This window comes from Lissotriton helveticus, chromosome 10 (assembly GCF_964261635.1).
Source record: "Lissotriton helveticus chromosome 10, aLisHel1.1, whole genome shotgun sequence".
Classification (NCBI taxonomy): domain Eukaryota; kingdom Metazoa; phylum Chordata; class Amphibia; order Caudata; family Salamandridae; genus Lissotriton; species Lissotriton helveticus.
In genome coordinates, this window is record NC_136071.1 from 930,043,484 (window position 1) to 930,064,577 (window position 21,094).

At 48.2% G+C, this 21,094-nt stretch overlaps 1 protein-coding gene across 1 annotated transcript in view; it reads left to right on the top strand.

Moving 5' to 3' along the window:
- Positions 1 to 21,094, top strand: part of CFAP69 (cilia and flagella associated protein 69) — a 599,649-nt gene that overhangs the window by 176,142 nt on the left and 402,413 nt on the right. The window contains exon 3 of the mRNA XM_078663586.1: positions 7,170 to 7,235. Coding sequence (XP_078519712.1) covers positions 7,170 to 7,235 — 66 coding nt within the window. The remainder of the gene's footprint in view (positions 1 to 7,169; positions 7,236 to 21,094) is intronic.

Below are 21,094 nucleotides of genomic sequence, written 5' to 3' on the forward strand. Positions count from 1 at the left end.
GACATTCACATAAAAGCAACTTACCAAGACACCCAATCAATTACATGGGAAAACTTGAGCCAATGCACCCAGAAAACCAGACCAGCACACCAAAGCATCCCACCCCTGATTGGATGGCAGCTGTGCTCTTAGGGTCACCCCTCAGTTTTTTGGCAGGGTTGAGCACCCCCCAGTTTTATGCCCTCTGCGTCTGAAGGGGAGACAGGCAAAAGGGGTCATAATGGGACATCTGGCACAGCCACTTTGTAATCGAGGTCACCCACCCAGCTCAAGACTGAGTTACAGGCTGATCTTAAATCTTTAAACAACCACAAGGGTCCCCAGCTAGTTAAAAGGGGAAAAATCGTGCATGTTCAAGCAAATTTGAGAAAGCAGGAAGGTTAATAAAGCAATTGTGAAAGTGCAGTTATTACATTAATAGATGGCATAACATAGGTAGCTGCTTATTCAGTATAACCACAGAGCTTCATACATTCCGTCCTATTACAGACTCCAATATTGGCATGAAAAGTACCCTCCAGCTTATCAGCTTCAGCAAGGTTTCCAACAGCATAGCACCCCTTTGCTACACACAGATTACAGGTTCAGCCACATGATGAAAATAGCAACTCATTCAGTGTGATAATTAAGGGAGCAGAGCGCATGGAAAACCTATTTAGTGATGGGCCGAGCAAAACACAACGAACAAATTAACTTCTTTCATCTCCTTTATTTCAAACCATTTACAGGGCGCAGGTGTTTTAAACCTTGTGAAAACAACAAGCTAATTTGGTGAAAGCATACTCAGAAATCTGTATTTATGTATTGTAATTGTAGACTGGACCAAAAAACGAGTGAAGGGGCTCCACCAAAGCACCTCTCCCTTAATTATTTACATATAAATTTCATGCGGTCTGACAAGTCTGCCAAAGCTGCATCAGACGAGCTGGGGCGTTTACTCCTGGCCTGGGACCTGGGGCGTTTACTCCTGGCTTGAGTAATGCTGCAGAGCTGCAAACTAAGGCGCTACCAGGTAACCAAGACTCAAGTGCCACCACAGCATCAATCTGTGCAACCATTCAACAACAACTGGTTCAAATATGTTCTCTCAATGTTTCAAGCTATATTACAAATGTCACCAAAAGATGTTAATATTTCACTTCTGTTCTTGGATTTGTGTCACAATAAAATACACTGAACATAACCTTCACAAAAGTTATTTACAAAAGTTTAAGCTATTGCCATTATAAATTACAATAACTTTTATTAACGTATTAATTATAAAAAAAATTAAAAGCCATTGCTATTTGTAATATCAATACATCTAAGTCATGTAAATACAACACATATTGCATTACAAATGCTATGGGTGTCACATTTGCGAAAGTTAAAACTATTGGCATTGTAAATGACAAAGCTATTAATTTCGCTATTTTCAAAACCAACACATAAATACAAAATTTGTCATTTACAATACCAATAGCTCAAACTTTCCTAATGCGAGACCTATTGCATTGCAAATGCTTGTTTATCTATATACTCCGTCAGGCGTCGGTCCTCTAATGGGGAGGCCTCTGGGAGAGTCGTATCACGTGGAATGACCGCCACCAGTGCGTGTTTAATCTGCATATAGTGAAACAGTTCAGTGGGCGCCATTTTGTAATGTTCTTGTAAATGGGCAAAAGTGACGATTTTACCCCCTCTCCTGAGGTCACCTAGTCGCGAGATGCAGCTTTAATTGAGATTGATACCGTGAGCCTCAGAGTAGTGATCAGTTGGTAGAATATAGCGTAGGTTGCCTATGTCAGTCACCGAGCAAGAACTCACAAGTTGCACCAAAGTGCTAAGGACAGGGAGGTGTTGCCACACCTAAACCTCCGAATTCCTTCTGTAGGCATTAAGTGGCCAATGTAAAGTGAGTCATCGTCAGGGTTACCAACCCCTGGGGCATGTCTTTGGACAGTGTAGGAGCCTAAAGTTGTGGAAGGATTTTCCTTTACCACAGGATGGCACCGCACTTATCTGTCTGAGCTGTTCACCCTCTCGGGAGGGCAGAGGCCTTAGGAGCAGACGTTCCTGCATCTCGAACCCCAAGTTCAGAATCTCACAAGCTCAGACAGTCCCAGTACAGACCAAGCCATCAGTGCGATGGCTAAAACCGTCCAGAACTCCCCAGAATAGGTTTGAAAGACCCCCCTCCCTCCCCCAGGAACCCCAGAACCCACCTCTGCGAGTTGTGTCTAGGGCTAGGCGGCACCAGTCCTTCTCCTGCTGGCATGACCCCCCGACCATGCATGCCTGGCACATGTATGTTGTAAGCACCATGCCTCGATGCCAGGCAGTGCCGTGACACACATCAGTACTGTAAAGAGGAGGGGGGGGTGAAACGAGTCTGGTTTGGGGCTCCGCAGACATTGGTCTGAAACCCTTCAATCCCAGCTTCAGCGCGCAGGGGTGGATGGAGGAGAGGAGGGGAGGGGCAGAAAAGGCTAGATGGAGGATAGGAGGGACATAAGGGAGGGACGAAGCGAAGGATGGACGGAAAAGAGTGCAGAGAAGAACTGAAGAAAATGAGAGGTGCAGGGAAGGATGGATGAAGAGGAGGGGTGCAGATGGATGGATGGTTGCATGCAGAGCAAAAGGATGGATAAATAAAAGTATGATGGAAGGAATGAAAGATGATGCATGCAGGGTGGGATGTGTGGATATCTCGCAGAAGGATGGATGGATGGTCAAAATAAAGGAGGGGTGGACGAAGGAGTCTACAAGCAATGAGAAAAAAAGGACTGATAAAAAGGATGGACATAAAAAAACGAAAGAAGAATGGAAGCATAAATGGATAAAAACGGTACAGCAAAGAATGGAAAGAAGGAAGGAAATCAAGAAAGAAGGAAGGATAAGAGGCAGAAACACCCAAAAAGATACCGCAAATGCTAAACTGCTGGTCTTGCCTGCCTCACCTGCTCACTCAGTATCACGTGGGATACAGTTCATTATGGGGGTGCCAGGGCAGCCGTGCTGTCTGAAGCACTGGCTGCGCCGGGAGGCAGCGCTGTCTGAAGCATGGCTGCGCCGGGAAACAGCGCTGTCTGAAGCATGGCTGCAGTGGTAAGCAGCGATAAAAGGATTCGGAACGATGTTACCAGTTTACCATTCTCCTGGAGCAGTGAGCCCTCCTCTGAAGGACACCCCAAATCAAATGCAAAGTTAACATCCATTGCACATTTATGCAATCAGGAGATAAGGGGGGTCCAAGGACACAATATCCAAAGCAATGCAGAGACACTAAACAGGTGCACCCATGAACTAAAAGTGAGGATGGCTGCAGCATGAGCGGAATGCCAATCCCCTGTCACGTGCAAGTTTGGGAATATAGTAGAAACTAAGGGTAAAATAAATTAAAAAATAAATAAAAACCTTTTACTAGTTTGCGCTGCCACAGTCCATGACAACCCCCAGCTATAACACCATCACCAAGCGTTCTGCTATCAGAAGGCACTTGCTAGTGACACTGGACCACAGAGACCACCTTTCATCCCACCACAGATTGTCTAGAGTGCTTGTCAGTAGTCAACAGTACTTCACAGGCTTCTGAAGACATACTTAACATGATCACAGAAATCCGCACCTTTGGATTGTGGAGATCAGATCAAGTACCTTAAGAAATCTTCAAACTTCTATCCTCAAAATGATTTACAGCTTCAAGTACAAAGGAAACGTTTGGGATAACTAGGTCGACTGTACCCAAAGTATGCAAACCTACAGACCCCCATACACAGATCCTGACGCAGAGGTTAATTTACATTGAAACGCCCCAATCCTGCCTCAGTGATTGGCCCTCATTGCCACCTTGAAGCCTGCCTCAGTGATCCACCCTCCTTCTCAGCCCCCAAGTTTAGAGTATCAGTACATTAAACATTTTTTGGGGTAATGTTAAAGTCATCACCCTAGCCATCGCAACGTTGACATAGTTAGAGCACCTATGGAATAGCTGGACCTTATTACCAAGAGACGTGGCTTAGATTTAGACAAATCCCAACTACACAGCGATCTCTATCCCACCTTATACAAGACTATCAAACTCAAGTTAACAGTATCAGTTTCAAATACTGGAAGCAACCAGCCCTTAGTAGGAGCTACAGCAGAAGCAATTTGTTATGTCCTGCATCTTGGAACCTGGGAGGGGCAGGTGGATTCAAGAAAAGCAGTTAGATGGAGCTCTGTTGCTGGCTACTCCTTGTGTGGAAATAAGGCCACTTAACTACTGAAGGTTATAGGCCAGCCTACGCTGGAGTGTCTTAGTAAAACAAGTTTACATATCACGCAATTTCACAGGTCAAACCCTTGCCTCAGAATAGACTCGTTTATGCGACACTGCTGGTCTAAGCAGTATCACAATGCTATGCAGAAGCGCGTGGCAGAGCATGGATCGGGTTTGAATAGCAATATATAGTTTTAGGAAGTAGAGATGTAGCCCACTCATTCGACAGTCCATAGACCTCTCCTTTCTCCTTCGCAGATTGTCCCAGCATAAGCTCGGAACAAGTGCAAACTAAACCAGCCGAGTCAAAGGTGTCAGACAATTTACACTACCGTGCTGCTGCAGTAATGACAGATCACAAGTCAGGAATCCCAGGCTGTAGGAATTAAAGTGGGTTAGCATCACAAGAGTAAATGATCAGAAACAAATCTGTTAAGATACCAGAATTTCAGAAAGTCTGAAGAGTTCTGTAGCATTTGGTTTGCAAGGCACAGCAGAAGAACCAGTTGTTAACAGAAAGTGGATCTATTGAGCACCAGCCTGTCAGAGCTGAACGTAAAGACTACAGAACGGTTTCGGAGCAAAGAATCCATTGTTTGAATTACACATTAAAGAATAGGAACATTATGACAGAGGCACAAGTGGAGCCACCTCAGGTGCTTGGCCATGGACAGCAGCAGGACCCTCAAATACGCCCCAGGTAATATCAGGAACGTGCGTAGAAGGTACCCTGGGTGGATTTACAATGCGGGTGCACATTACATATTGGGTTTATAGCCCCAGTTAGCACCATGAAGTGTGTGCCCCGGTGCAGACTGGGACAGTGCATGCTATTACAGTTAACGTGCAGCCAAAGCACAGCCACAAATGTGGACCTGTTCAGATCAATGATGAGCTGGCCAGGCTGTTTAGAGCCACACATCCACCTATCACTGAAGGCAACAACCCACCTTGCATTTAAAAAAGGTGGCGAGAACCCCCTGCAACCGGAAGTAGTTAACGCCACCCACCTGCAGAGAGATGTTGGGATCAGTTAGACCCCCCTTCCAAGAGAGATGCAGAGTGGGCACCAGCTCACCTGTCTGCAATACAGCTCAGAAGGAGAGGGGGGGGGGGCATACCCATACAATTCATTTGCAACAGAGGGAGCAGCAGCTCTTTGATATTTATTGCTCTGACACCATTTGCGATACCGTGATTGCACGAATGAGAAACTATACTGACCTGTAACTTACTTTATGGTACATTCATGGGAACGCCAACTTTCACGGTTACCTTTCTACCTCCATCTACCAGAACGCTCCCTTTCCCCGAAAACTCTCCTCATACAGGGTCCTAGCTCCCTCCTGCCATCATACCATTACGTCATGTAGATTACAGCATGGGGCCCCCGTCAGAGGGCATTTCAGTCATGCCAGAGAATCCGATAAAGCCGTTCGGCCAACTGGGACACCTATTGTAATACAGCCCAGGGAAGAATGAGACAGACGCCCCCCCCCCCATACACGCCTGTCCTCGAAGATCTCGTCGCAGCTGCCTATCCCTACACCAGTTCTTTCAGTCTGCCTTGCAAGTGTTCCCCATCCTTGCTAGTCTGTGTAGGCCCCTCTCCTATGTAAGCCTTCTTACCTTGTCTGCAGGGGCACATGGCGGCCGGTTACTGGTTATCAAAGTACTGCTGCAGCACCAAACTTTCCCTATCTCGCTTGTATTGACGCGCAGGAGTGAGTCACCACGCTACACTCACAGCAGCCAGCGCACGCATCCCGGCGATAATGGCCAATCACTGCATGGCTTCACATGAAGTCACACAGTGATTGGCCATAACAGTGAGGCTGAGGCAGTGTGTCACCCCCACGCGCGGCATCCAATGATCGATGCTGCGCAGTGGACCAGCCAATCATGGCGCTGCAAGCAGCGCCAGGATTGGCTAGGGGGGCTTTTATGCTGCTCGCCCAGTCGCCCCATGTAAACCCCGGGGGGCTGCGGCCGGGTAATGGTCACGCTATGTAAGGGAATGTACAACTGTGCACATGCGCGGGCAAGTTTTACACCAACTTGCACTTGCGCACTACAGTCTGGACTGGTCTGCTGCAGCCTGAGGGTGTGACTGAGTGACTGTCACTCAAGCTGCAGCAGGCTGAGGCCACCCCCCCCTGCGCACTCCGAAATCGCCGGGTGTGTCCCGGCGGTCAGGCGGATGGATTGCAATTTAAATTATTAGGGGAATGGGATTGCTCATTGCTGCTAAATTGCTAATGCGCGATGCACGCCGACGGTGGGTCCATGTGGCTGGAGGGGCTACGCCCCTACGCCCCAATGGACGCACCGCTGCTGCTTGTACCTCTTCTCTGGGAACCCCAACATCAATGGAATTAAGCTCAGGCAGAAGCACAGCAGAATAAATCTGTGTTGAGCTACTGTCACGGAAGAAAGGTAACAGTAGCCTTCCTCTGATCTTTGTAGAATTTGATCATAGACTGCAAGCGCCTGGGAATGCATGTTCTTTTCCCAGCGGTCTCAGTTGGCCTTCAGCAAAAATAGGTTAATTAATTTCTGTTTAGGGACCTTAATACTGACTGCTGGGTTCTTAAAGAGGTCTACCATCCCTATTGCATTCAATTCAATCTCCACATATCTGAGCCAGCCAATCCTGCTATGGCCCGAGAGCCTCTAATATGAATATCTTATACCATTATTAAAGCAAAGCCTTGTTGAAAAAAGCTTGAAGATCAGAGAATAGAACTACAACGTTAGGGGGCCGAGAACACCAAACATTTTCGATTTGTAAACATCGTTTAAAATTGCAGAGCCTACGGGGGAATCTTAATCCACATTTCTCTTCATTAGGTTTGTTGGATATATTTTATGTGAGCAAATATTTAAAGTAATTTGAATGCACAACATAATCGTACTGTATTTTTCACAGTGCAATTTCACTGAAAGACATCTGAGAGTACTCAAGAAGATGGTGAAACAGTACCAGAACGGAGTTGTATCCTTTTCAGTTGATGTTGCGGAAAGTACATCGCTTATTATTTAGAATGATTGACTTTTTCGTTCCTGTTATTAATTTATGAGCTTTTTTTTTATGTGTTTCTGAACTTAAGTTACTTTTATAGTTCACTGTCCCTCTTGCCTTCTTTTAATAATCTTATTTATGCATGAAATTTTGATGGGTGCTTAGTTTTTATTGAATTCTTTCAAATTCTGCATTTATAAGCCTCCTAAGCATGTTTATAAGCAATATGGACTACACTTCTACACGTATTATACAATTATCTTTCATTTCTATATAATACTCATTGCACAGTTTGCATCTCAACTGAGGCTCGAAAATATAAGCATTCCCATTAAAGTGAAGGATGTGATATGGTTGTGAAATCTTTCTGCAATGAAGGGATGTCATTGTTTATTGTCTATGCTAATTATTCCCCTCCTCTGTTTTTGTAAGCTTTGTTCCATCATTTTAGCTCGTAAGGGAAGGCATCTTGGGTGTTTGGCACTAGCTAGTAAGCCCAAAACAAAATCTTACATGGTTCATGAGTGTAGTCTCTGGAGTATACAGTAATTTCTGGTTCTTTTATGTCCGAGTTAGGGCACGTGGTTCAAGATATATAATGAATTTTGGATGCTTTCTGACATAACCCACCGCAGGTGAGCGACCCCAATTCGTCCCGGGCTTTGCACCACTTTACACCTTCACCTCCCCCCATTACCTTCTGCAAGCTGACAAGAAGGCTCGTTGTGTAAACAGCCACAGTTTATTAGCAATATGGTGGTCATAGAACATCATGATAATCTCGATTATTGATATGCCTCATGCACTTATCACAGGTTATGGCCATGATCATTAGATGGCCATAAATAATTGATTCTCATACATCATCCTCACCAAGTAATAGTCACAGCTTCGCAGAGTGATTAGCTGGTTGTCCATCACCATACATCACCCTTGACAACACTCCAATGAAGCCCCTCCCCCCATAGAAGCTAGGCATTTCAGCTTCTAGGCTACGTCTGCTATGGATGTGTGGGGTTCCTGGCCCTCTCTGGTCATGAACGGGCTGCAAGTGCTGTGTCAGCCCCGCAGCTAACCCTTTATCTGGCCCTTCTATCAGCTACCAGCATCCCTGCAGTGAGGCATGCCTAGGACACTGTTCCAGCCCCTCTTCTTTCGGATGGCTTTCTGTTTATCTTACTGTGCTATCGTTGTCAGTTAAAGGTGCTGCTGGTAGTTTCACTAAGAGAAATTCAAAGGTTTGAGCGTGCTGATGTTGCTCAAAAGGAACATGTCCATCCTGCTACCTGAAAAGTGAAACTTGCCCGTGGTGAAATAGCCCTGGATCTTGGGGTTGATGAGGCTATTCCTGACAAATAGTCAGCCCATTCCCTTGCAGAATGTGCTCATTGGGATTTTGAGCTTCCTGTGAAAGCCTCTCATGCCATGCTTTTAATTTAATGGTCGGCACGCCCCTTTATTTAGACGCAGCTCACTGTGACCTGAATACGGCAGCAGCGTCTAAAGAAAGGGCCGCTGCCACTATGTATGTCAAAGCATGGTATGGGGGCTTTCAATGCAAAAAAAAAAATGTGGAGTAGCACGGCCGCTAAAGTTAAAGCAGACGGTGCTGCCAAATTAAATAAATAAAGAAGTGCAACCCCTATAATTAAAGCAGACCGCGCTGCCAAATTAAATAAAGAAACGCGACTGCTATAGATAAAGCTTACCGCCATCAGCAATTAAAATAAATGAGGGCAGCGTGCTACTTGTAGGAAAGCACACAGTGAGTGGAATAGGGGCAAATCACTCAAGCAAATAGTGCTCACAGCCTAGATAAAGCAGCACAAGTAAAAAGTCAAGTCCTCGTCGGAGGTCACAAATGCAGACAAGTCGGTTCCAAGGAGGGTCTTTTAAACCTATTCATGAATGAAAAGCAATGATTTAGAAAGGACAGTAGCAGGAGCCAATTGAAAAGATTGGCGGGACATGGAAGGAGCTTCAAGACCCTACCTGAATGCAGCATGCCTCACAGAGCAGCACATGCGCTGCCCCGGCTCGACCTAAAAAAGTTCTGTTTTTACTGGAGAAATGTGATGTTTCATGTTGCAGGCACTTGGCCTACCCACACAAGTGAGGTAACATTTTTATCGGGAGACTTGGGGGAATGCTGGGTGGGTGGAAGTTTGTGGCTCCCTGCAGATTCCAGAACTTTCCATCACAGAAATGCGAGGAAAATGTGTTTTATTTGACACAGTTTGAGGTGTACAAGGGATTCTGGATAACAGAACCTGGTGAGAGCGACACATGTCACCTCATCCTGGATTCCCCTGGGTGTCTAGTTTTTAAAAATGTACAAGTTTGTTAGGTGCCAGCTGAGCTAGGGTCCAAAATCCACAGCTAGTCACAATGAGGAAGGACAATGGACCATATGTATCAAGGTAACAATTAGCGATTCTGTAATACTGATTTTTAAGAAATCGCTATTTCAGAATCGCTAATTGGTATGTATCAAGAAAATTGCAATTTTTTAGCGATTTCTTGATATTCTTTAATTGCGAATTCGCAAATTGCGTATTCGCAATTAAGGAATACTTTCCCATTCATTTCTATGGGCCAGGAGGCCCATAGGAATGAATGAGAAGTTATTCTCAATTTGCGATCCGCAATTTGCTAATCGCAAATTGAGAATAATTTCAAGGGTGCAGGGGTATCCAAAGGACACCCTGTTGCACCCCTGAAATCTGCATGGGTGCACATGTTATGTTATGTTATGTTAATTATGTCTCTTTTATAGCGCACGGCTACCCCTAGGGGTGTCCCGGCGCTTTGGCAAAGAGAACTGAAGAAGAAAACACAACACAGCTACTCGCAGAGGCCGAAAGAAAATCATACGGAAAAAAGCCAGGTCTTCAACTCCTTACGAAAGGAAAGGAGACTATTGGCTTTCCTTAAGGAAACTGGAAGCTCATTCCAGCATCGTGGAGCCAAGTATCGGAAGGAACAACTTCCGATCCGGGCGAGTCTGATAGGGGGAACAACGGCTTTGGCCAGCAAGGCCGACCGTAGAGTCCTCCTCGGCGCATAAAAGGCCATGCGCTTCCCAATATATTTAGGGCCAATCGAATGAAGGGCCTTAAAAGCAAGTGTCAAAACCTTGAAAGTAATTCTCTTGGAAATCGGCAGCCAATGCAGTCTCTTAAGCAGTTCCGAGGCTTTTGCCCTGCGCGGAAGACCAAAAATGGCTCTTGCCGCCGAGTTCTGCACAATTTGCAGACGGGCCAGCAGATATTTAGGCAGCCCGAGATAGAGGGCATTCGCATAATCCAATCGCGAGCCTATTAGAGACTGAACAATGACTTTTTTGTGTTGCAGAGACAGCAGCGGAAGAAACTTCCGTAGCATTTTCAAAATGCCAAAGCATTTCCCAGACAGCCCGATGATCTGGGGTCTGAAAGAAAGGCCGTCATCACACAGCACACCAAGGTTTTTGGCTTTTGCGGAAGCAGCATCCGGTGGAAACATGTCCTGGGGCCACCATGTCTTCCAGCTGGGATCAGGCGGACATCCGAAGAAAAGCAGCTCCGACTTATCGGAGTTGCATTTCAGACTGTGCCGCCGAGACCAGTCAAAAACCGCACCCAGGCATTCTTTGATCTGACCACCATCAAAAGCCTCTTCCTTCTTACAAGTAAAAAGGAGCTGGGTATCATCAGCGTAAGATATGATCCGGGCACCGAAGGACTCCGCTACCGCCGCCAGAGGGGCCATATAGATATTAAAAAGGGTGGGGCTCAGGATAGACCCCTGGGTAACCCCCACCTCTAGCGGCGGCATTTCAGCGGAGAACGGAGGTGCCCAGACCACTTGACGGCGGCCGGTCAAAAAAGACTTAAACCAGTTCCACACCGTCCCGCGAAAACCGATCTCCCAGAGTCTTAAAAGGAGACCGTCGTGGGGGACGGTGTCGAAAGCCGCCGACAAGTCCAGCACAACCAGAATGGCCTTACCCCCAGAGTCAAGAGTCTCTCTGATGGCATCGGTGATTTCGAGAAGGGCTGACTCCGTGCTAACATTTTTTTTTTTAAACCTTTATTTAACAGTCTGGTATATCACATTACATGCAGATTGGTCACATACATACAAGTTACAGTTCCTCAATCTTCTGGCAGGTGAGGTTGTACCTCACAATGGGCACGGCACGGATGGCATAGCGTTATATCTCAATACATTATACAATGTACAGTGTACATCGGACCTTATCCTATAAAGGGCGAGTAAATCAGCCAAAAATATGTCAGCGTAACATATTTCGCAGTCTTCAGCACAATGTTTTGCAACCTGTTCATATTATTCATCAACACTCCCATTGGTTCACACAATACTTTACTTACAGAGAGTGATATCAGCAGTGAACCTGCCAGAGGCCATTATAGAGTACCTGGCTATCAGTGTATACGTCCCACCAGGGTGTCAAAGGCTAGTGTTCGTGAGTCATCCCCCTTGCATCATCAGTATGTAATCCCATAGCAGTGTTCCACTCACATCCCACCGTCCTGGCTATCACTTTCCGATTCTCCCTGTTGTGTCGCCTTAGACAATCAGTATATTTGCAACGGACTCCAGATGTCTTTTGGCCTACAGCGTACAGGCAACAAGTCGGCATATATGTTATGTTGCTCCTGGCAGTATATCACATCATCCATCCATTCCTTGAATTTCGGAGCCCTTCCCCCCCCCCATCTGCATGCTCCTCTTCGCAAGCAATAATGCAATATCTGCAAATCTGCGGAAAGGTTTGGGTATGTCCAACGTGTATCCTAATAGCATGACCAGGGGGTCCAACGGTATTGCTCCTTCAGTCATGACCTGCAGCGCCTCATGGACCTGGGTCCAATATTCATGCACTCCCATGCAGTCCCACGCCAGGTGAAGGAATCCCGCTCCCTCCGCTGGACATCGGACGCACCTGTCGTTGTCCGCCAATTGAAACCTCAGTTTCCTAACCGGCGTGTAATAGAATCTCTGCTCAAATTTATAATGTATGATTTTAAGCCTGCAACTAGATGATATGTTGGCCGTGATGTTACAGCAGTATTTCCACTGTTCGTCAGTGACGTCAGTGCCCAGCTCTAGACTCCATTGCCCTCGCGCGCGGATATCGGGAGCCTCTCGCTGCGTTCTAATGGTATTGTATAGTTTCGACACTAGGTGCCGGCCATCGGACACTAGCATAGCGTGCAGTGGCAAAACCACCCCCGGTTCATCTGGAAAGTGGGGCAGTACTTCACGCAGCCCCTGTCGGAGTCTGATGTAGTAAAAGACTTCTAAGGGAGAGGGTTGCACCCCTTGAAATATCTGGTCTTTAGTACGGAATGTACCCTTGAGGAACAGGTCCCCCCATGTGGCCAGTTTGATACGTTTGCACATTATCTGAAATCCTGTCTCCTGTAATAGGGACAGTTTTGGATGGTACGTGATTGGCATTGCCGGCGAGTAAAGCATCGGAGCGTCCAAAGCTTTTGCAACTCTTCTCCACGCATCTATCGTGCATGTCACCATGGTAGCCGGTGTCTCTACGTCTCCAGCCTTCCCCTGTATCATCCCGTTGAGCGGGAGGGGGTGCACAATCCATTCTTCCGCCGCTACCTGTGGCATAAAAGGCGTGGGGTGTATCCAATGATATGCATATTGCGCCTGAGCGCTCGTATAGTATATCTCGAAATCCGGGACATCAAACCCCCCTTTCTCATAAGGCTGTGTTAGAGTGGACCATTTCAACCGTGGTTGTTTGCCCCCCCAGAATAATCTAAGGAGTTCCGACCTCAGTCGTTTAAAGAAGTAGGTGCCAGGGTTGTAGGGGACATTCTGAAATAAGTACAAAAAACGTGGGAGTACCACCATTTTCACCAGCGATGCTCTGCCTGCCATAGAAAGCGGCAGGGACATCCACCTTGTGACATTATCGGCTAGTTTGGAGATGGCCACTCCATAGTTGAGTCTAATCGTCTCTTCTCCATTAAGCGATATCACTATGCCCAGATAGCGAAGATCAGTGTCCACCACTCCAAGGGGTAATCCAGCTGAAATTTCTTGACAGCTCCCGTGAGTGGGAAGAATTGCGATTTCTTCCAATTTATGTGCACTCCTGACATTCTCCCAAAAACAAGAAGCTCCCGCAAGATTGGATTAAGATTCAACTGCGGGTCTTTCACATATAGCGTTATGTCGTCTGCATATAGCGACACCCCTATCTGCCGCTGAAAGCAATTGAACGCGCTATTTTTATGCAGCTGTCGAATCCGGCATGCCAGCGGCTCTATTGCTATGGCAAAGAGCAATGGGGAGAGAGGGCAGCCCTGTCTGGTATCCCTTGTTATGGGCATCTGGGGGGACAGTATTCCGTTGACAATCACTCTAGCCACTGGCTTGGTGTAAAGCAATTCCACCCATGCAATAAATATTTTGGGAAACCCCATTCTACACAAAATAGCTATTAGGTATTTCCATTCCACCGAATCGAATGCTTTCGTGGCATCTAAAAAGACGGCGGCAACAGGGAGCTCAGGAGCTATGGTTGGGATCAATGAGAAAAGCGTGCGAAGATTATGAGTAGTGACCCGGCCCGGTACAAAGCCAGACTGGTCTGGAAGTACTATAGTGGTCATAATCAAAGACAACCGCGTTGCCAGCACCTTTGCCAATATTTTCGCGTCACAATTAAGCAGCGACAGGGGTCGGTAGGAGTCTGTATCTAGAGGGTCTTTACCAGGCTTCAGTAGAGAAGTAATCGCTACCTCCCTCATTGATCCCGGCAGCACTCCTACCTCCAACGACTCTTCGAACACCTCCTTAAGCACTGGAGCCATCGTGTCTATATAGCATTTATAGAACTCGGCAGGAAGCCCATCCAATCCCTCCGCCTTCCCATTGCTCAGGGACATTATTGCATCCCTTATTTCATCAACCTCTAGAGGTCCTCCGAGAAACGCTCTGTGACCATCGTTCAGCCAGAATAAGGCAATATCGTCTAGAAAACTCCCGAAGTCCACCTCCCCCGCTTGCTGCGTGGAATACAACTTTTCGTAGTGCTGCAGGAAAGCTTCTTGAATCCCTATCGTGTCTTGGCATCGCCTGCCCTCCTTCGTTTCAATTTCGAGGATACTAGTACTGAAGCGCTGGTGTCTCGTGATGGCGGCAAGTATTTTACCCGGCCGTTCCCCTTCGCAGTACTTCCTTGCCGTCCAGTATTTACCCCTATATTTCACTTCTCTGACTGCCTCCTCCTCGAATTCTGATAGCTTGTCTCTAAATTTCTGGCAGGACTCTGGGTCGCCGCCTCCTATCATCTCATTCTCTAGCTCCTTTAATTCTGTTTCCAATTTGGCTATGGTCCTCATGATATCCCGCAGTATCCCACAGCTTTTAGATATGGTAATCCCCGAATTGTCACCTTAAATGCTTCCCATATTATCTCCACACTGTTCACTGAGCCCTTATTCCTGGGGAAGAATGCCTCTATTTCATCTCCTAGCTCCGTCTTGAAAACAGGGTCCAATAGTACTGAAGGGAATAGTCTCCATGGGGGTCGCACCCTATTTAAACCTGGGACTGTCAGAGTAACCAGAACCGGACAGTGGTCCGAGTAGGTCCTGGATAAATGCTCCACCTTTTGTAGTCCCATGCTAAGACCCCGTGATATAAAACAATAGTCCAGGCGTGCCCATGTCCGCGCATGCGCCGTGAAATGTGTGCCCTCTCTACGCTCAGGGTGTGTGAACCTCCAGCTATCCACCAAGCCAGCTTCCTCTAGTATACCCTGCAATATGTCTCTCGCTTGCTTGTTATATTGACTACTCCCGTCTGACCTATCCGCCCCAGGCCTTAGAGCTACGTTAAAGTCACCGCCCCATACGATGTGTGTGGCGTCTATCGCAAGAACATGTCCCCAGAGTGCCGTAAAAAACCCTGGAGTGTCAACATTGGGTGCATAACAGTTCACGATTACAACAGTGTCTGTACCAAGCCTACCCCACAGTATCACATATCGCCCTTCAGGGTCCAGTTTCACCCCCAATTCCTGAAATTTAAGTGACTTTTTGAGTAACACTGCAGTCCCTCTAGCATACGACGAGTATGATGAAAATTTCCTAATGAGGGCCCAGCTACTAGTGAATTTAGTGTCCACCCGTGGGCGGAAAAGCGTCTCCTGCAATAAAGCTATTTGCACCCGGTGCCTGTCCAAGTACGCCAATACATTTCTACACTTCCTTGCATCGTTAAGGCCCCTTACATTCCAGGATAAGACCGATATTTTATCCCGTGCATTGTCAGCCATTGTCATTATTGCGAATCATCGCATCCAACACACTCACGTGCTTAGCCCACCGATCAGTCGCATCACATCTCAGCCTCTGTGTATTATGTAACTTCATTCGAATCCAATCTTCATCACATTCATACCCCTTATCCCCTCCCCCTCTAATTTGACAGCTCTCAACTACGTCAGTCCCCCAGACAAGTTCAACAATTGTAAATACCCCTACCCCTACCCCTTGCCCCTGAGGCGCCCATACCCGGACAAATACCTTGCAACTAGAAAACTCCCTTACCCTCCCCCCCGTTCCAGTGCCCGTCCTCTTCTTCCCTCAGTCCTCCCTCCACCCACTGAAGCAACCCCAACGTGCCAGATTCTCTTACCCCCCCCACACCCCTACCAAGCCCTAGACATCCCAACATATACAGTAGAAACAACAAGTACTGTGGGGAACTCCCTGTAGGGGTCATCTGAGGTGCACACATTTCCACCCCCAGTCCTCTCCTTACGTCCCTTGTAGCCCCAGCAGGCCACACTTAGAAGAGGGGGTGGTGCCTGGTATAAATTACCACCTACAATCCAATACCCGTCCGTGGTATTCTCGAGCAATGGCGGCACTCCCCCGCAGTGGGGATGCCGTAACAGATATCTCAATGAGTGTACTGGTGCATCTCCCTCTGGACCACACGTGTACGGCCAAGTTAATTGTCCTCATTCTCAGCTGGGTCCCTTTCATCCTCATCGCCGTTAACATTTCGTCGCCCTTCCCTAGCGAACCGCAGTTTCTTCATGAAGTCCTCTGCCTGCTGCGGATTTGTGAAAAAATGTTGTTTTCCTTGATGGGTTACTCTAAGCTTTGCTGGATATAGGAGGGCGTAGTCTATCTGAAGAGCTCTGAGTTTTTTCTTAACATCCAGAAATTTACACCTTTGCTCCTGCACGACAGGTGTAAAATCCGGGTATATGGAGAAAGTGACTCCTTCACACGGCAGGTTTTGGTTCATCCGTGCCGCCCGCAACGCAGTGTCGCGGTCTCGATAATTAAGAAGGCGGGCGATGATAGGCCGAGGAGGGGCCCCCGGTTTGGGGCGCGGTCCAAGCGAGCGATGAGCCCTCTCAACAATAAACTGTCTGGAGAAAGCTCCTTCTCCCACCGCTGCCACCAGGATCTTTTCCACATATTCCTCAATGCGTCCGGTGTTGGTCGATTCTGGTACGCCAATGACGCGTATATTATTGCGTCGACTACGCGCCTCCAACTCCTCATTCTTGGCAGCAATTACTCTAAGGATATTGTCCATCCTGGAGAGCCGTGCGTCATGTGAGGCCGTAGTGTCCTCATTCCCTGAGATACGCCTCTCAGCTTCTGTGAGTCTCTCTTCATGCACCTCCATCTTCTGTGCAACAGCATCCATCCTAGACGATAGGCGATCAACCTTATCTACTATGGTGACGAATCCCTGCCGCATTTCTGCCATCATCATTTGTATGTCAGGAGTGGCAGAGGTGGAAGGGCTTGTTGTATTGGTTGGGCCGTGGGCACTACCAGCTTCCGAGGTTCCCTTCTTAGCAGCTGCAGGTTCAAATGACAATTTAGGTTGCCGATTGTCCTGTTTCCCCATGACCAGTCTTTTGTAGGGGCTGGTAGCCGTTGGTGAGAGCCCATTGGCACGATCCTCTCTCCCAAGGGAGGGTCCTTTATTCATGAGCCCACTTCACACAGGAAGCTATATATCCAATATTTTACTGGGAATCCAGGTAATAGCAAGAGGCCCTCTGATCAAACCACGTGCAGGCCACCTTTCAGTACCACCAGCACCCTCACACTCTGGGGTTCCACTGCGTCTTGCAGCTATATCTCAGATGCGTAAGTACCCTCGTCAGCTATTGATATAGCAGAGTCCCCTTCTCCGAGGTCCACCGTGACCGTACACCTCGTAGTTACGCCTTCTCAAAGGAACAGTACATGCATATCACCAGCATCCCTCAATGTTAGTTTGAACACCTCCTGTAGTGACGCGGATCCCCTTATTGTTGATAACGACGCAGCATAACCAAGTCGTTAGCAAGGACACAACATGCCCAACCTCCTCGGGTTAAACAGACCAATGTACAGGTCGGTTCCGGTGCCCACGAGCTCAGCCTGTCTCTCCGTTGCAGCACTGTATATTCTCTTGTGCAATGCAGCGCAGGATCCTCGCCGTACAGTGTCGCTCCTCCCATGCAGCACCCCAATGTCCAGCAATGTATCAATTCGCCTAGGGTCCCCCAGGCCTCATTACCACTCAGCCTCACTCACTTGCAGTAGATCGAGGTTTCATACAGCGAGGTCATATCTGCCCATTGCTGTGCATTCACCAGCAGTCATAGTCGTGGCTCCCCCGTGGCTAAAGCACCATCTCAGCTATGCATTGAATCAGTCTTGGCAGCTAGGTGCACGCAGCTGCTTAGGGGGCCCGCTGTATATTGCGCTGGCAGTGGCTGCCTACATCCCCAGCTCAAGCGCCCATCACCATATATCTGCTCTCCGCAGTCGTCTCAGCGGCCGTGCCGTGTGGGTCAAACGTTCCTGTCACTGCACAGCTTTTAGTGTGTGCCGGCCCCAGTCCCCGTCCCCCGTAGCACGGGGCTCAGGTCAGAGGGCTAAACCGCTGCTCCCCTTCCAGCCCCAGTCTCCTCTTACCGATGCAGTCCCGGGTCAGTCAGTAGGCAGCGCCAGGCCCACCGGTAGCGCGAATCTCCGCTCTGGCCTCCCTTCCTCTCGGCAGGACCGGGCACCACAGGCCATATATTCCCTCAGATCACGATCGGCGTGAAGTCGCTTCCTGTGGAGGCAAGCGCCGCACTCAGTCCCGCAGAAACCCCCCAGCAGAAGGGACCTCCCGCAGCTGTATCCTCAGTGAGGCCCACACGCCTCGTGGTGAGCCTCGGTGTTGCGCAGCGCCCTGTCACAGCCGGTCGCACTGCAGTCTCCGCTTGTAATCCCGGTGCAACCTTCCTCCTGCACGAAGTCGGGAGTGGAAGGTCGTAGCGACTCCAAATTTTCACCGAAGGTGCTCCAGAACGTGCTTAACACTCGATCAAATTTTGGGACAGATCGGTGTAGGTTAAAGAGGATATTTGTAGGATCTTCCTACCAGGCTGCTGGAGCCTCACATAAGCGCGGCCATTCAGCTAGTGCGCCCTCTAGCGCCCCCCGACTCCGTGCTAAAATTAGCACGGAAATCCGATTGAGAGTCATGTGGCGCACATACATGCCATAAGGGCATGAATGTGCGTATGGCACTTTGAAAAATGCAAAAATGTGCATGGGGAGACTTGCCATACCATACCTGCGGTGCAATTTGGTCTTCGCCTGCATCTTACGCCTGCATCTTTTGGGGAACAGTTATCACCACCGGACGCCACCGCTACCCACGCCGCCGCCCCGGGACTACATTTCCCGGCTTCCTCATCGGCGGCGCGCACCAGTGACGCGCTACCAGCGCCAGGAGGCGCATTAAGAAGCGCGGAACTACGTGTCGCGGGACGCGCGCGGGACGAGCCGGGCGAAGCTTGGGCCAAGGGCTGGCCCGTTGTAGCCCGTTACAGACCGGAAGAGACCGGACCGGCCCCACCCTCTAACGCCAACTGGAAATTGTGAGTACATATCTCCCAGTTGTTATGGCGGCCCGTAGAGGTATGAAACCCACACCCACAGGGCATGTAGCTGGGACAATGGATCAATTTATAATGAGGGCCTCATCAGTGCTGGAAAGAGAGATCGTCATGGCGGAACTCCGGTTGTCACAGGATCCGGTGTCTCTGAGGAGATCATCTCTGGGTCCTCTGGCCCAAGTGCGCTCCCCGGGGCCCCTCCTACAAACAACTGAAGCCGAAGGGTCACCAGGGATTATGAATTTCCCCTCTAGCAATGCATTGAGAACGGAGGATTTGATCAATCAACCTCTACCTGTGCGGGTAACCCACTTCGCGACCGTACATTCAGAAAGCCCCATAACTCCTCCTGTTCTCAGTACAAACAAGGAAGGTGCAGTTCCAAAAGGAAGCGGATGGGTGCACCTCTGCAGGGGAGAAAACCAAAACAGTCCAAGTACAATATTTCTACTGAACTGCTAATTATAGAGCAAAGCGAACCTAGTGAGTCTCCGGTCCCCTTAGGGAACCCTTCTGAGGCTCGAACCGACTCTCCGCCCCCAAGCAATTTTAATCCAGACCTGCTGGTGGGAAACTTGAGGTCGGCTTTATCTTCGATCATACAGCCCCTGGAGCAAAGACTCAAATTCATTGAGAAGAAACTGGCGAAAATTGAGGATTTACTTGTAAGCAATATGAACCATGCCAAAGAACTTTCTGCCACTAAAGCTCAAACACAAGTATTAACAGCTGCTGTGGAGGCTCCGCCAGTCCATCCCAAGCCCTTAACTACTTGCCCTCTGAGCCATTGCTACTGACCAATACATCACGATTTAGTGGCCCGAGTGGATGCACAAGCCATACCTTGCCTACACCTGTTGGCCTAGTGCCATCCCCGAGAACAACAAAACCTAAATCCCCGGGTAGAGCTCATACCAACCGACCGAGGGTTAATCACTGCCCCTTTGATCCGCCACACATTGATTTACATCCCGAAAGTGCCCCTTATGTGGTTGTCCTTACTGGGGTCCCTAAGTTGGCCCAAAACAGACTAGAATCATTTACGGAACTTAAAAACAAAACAATCCACTGGTTGAATACATACAGACCTTTGCCGAGCAGTGTTCAAAGCAAGATTCTGTTTGTTAGAAGAGTAGGGTGGGTGGGTCCAAAATCGAAAGACATGATCGGGGACTGTGTTGTTATAAACTTTTCCGAATAGCAGGGTAATTGATCATGTGTGTAGTAGTCGTTTTAACGGTTCAGCTACAACTATTAAGACGCTAAAACGAAGCTACTTCTATCCACCGGCTAATCCTCACCACCCCTATGATATTGGTAATTTTGACCATTGGGTGCCACAAGAAGACACCTGGTACAACGAAGAGGGCATGTGGGGATGGAGGGGGAGTAATGATGTCTTGGGATTCCCAGTCAGCAATATGTTTAGTTTACTAGACCAGGTAGACTGACCACAAATGCCCCCACCCTCTCAAAAAACGCTCCCATCACCAGATCCTAGGATGCAAAGATTGGGGAGGTCGGTGGGGTTTTTGGTCGATCCATCCACTGTGGAAAAATGATTCCATGTTGGGGGAATATTGTCACTACCTATGAGGGAGTCTGTGGTTAATCCACTAATCCTCACATCTTCTAGGACCCCAAATGCCGAATCCCATGTTCTAAGCTTGCCTTCACATTCACATTCAGCCCAACAGGCACCTAGTACCTTAGTAGGGGGATCTATTAGCCCGGGTTATCAGGTCAATACGGTATGTAGACTGTCCCCCCCCAAACGGGACCCTAAAAATCTTATCCTGGAATATAGCGGGACTCGCTGCCAATCTAGAAATACCTGATTGGTGTGCATTTGTAGATCTTCACGGGATCTGCTTATTCC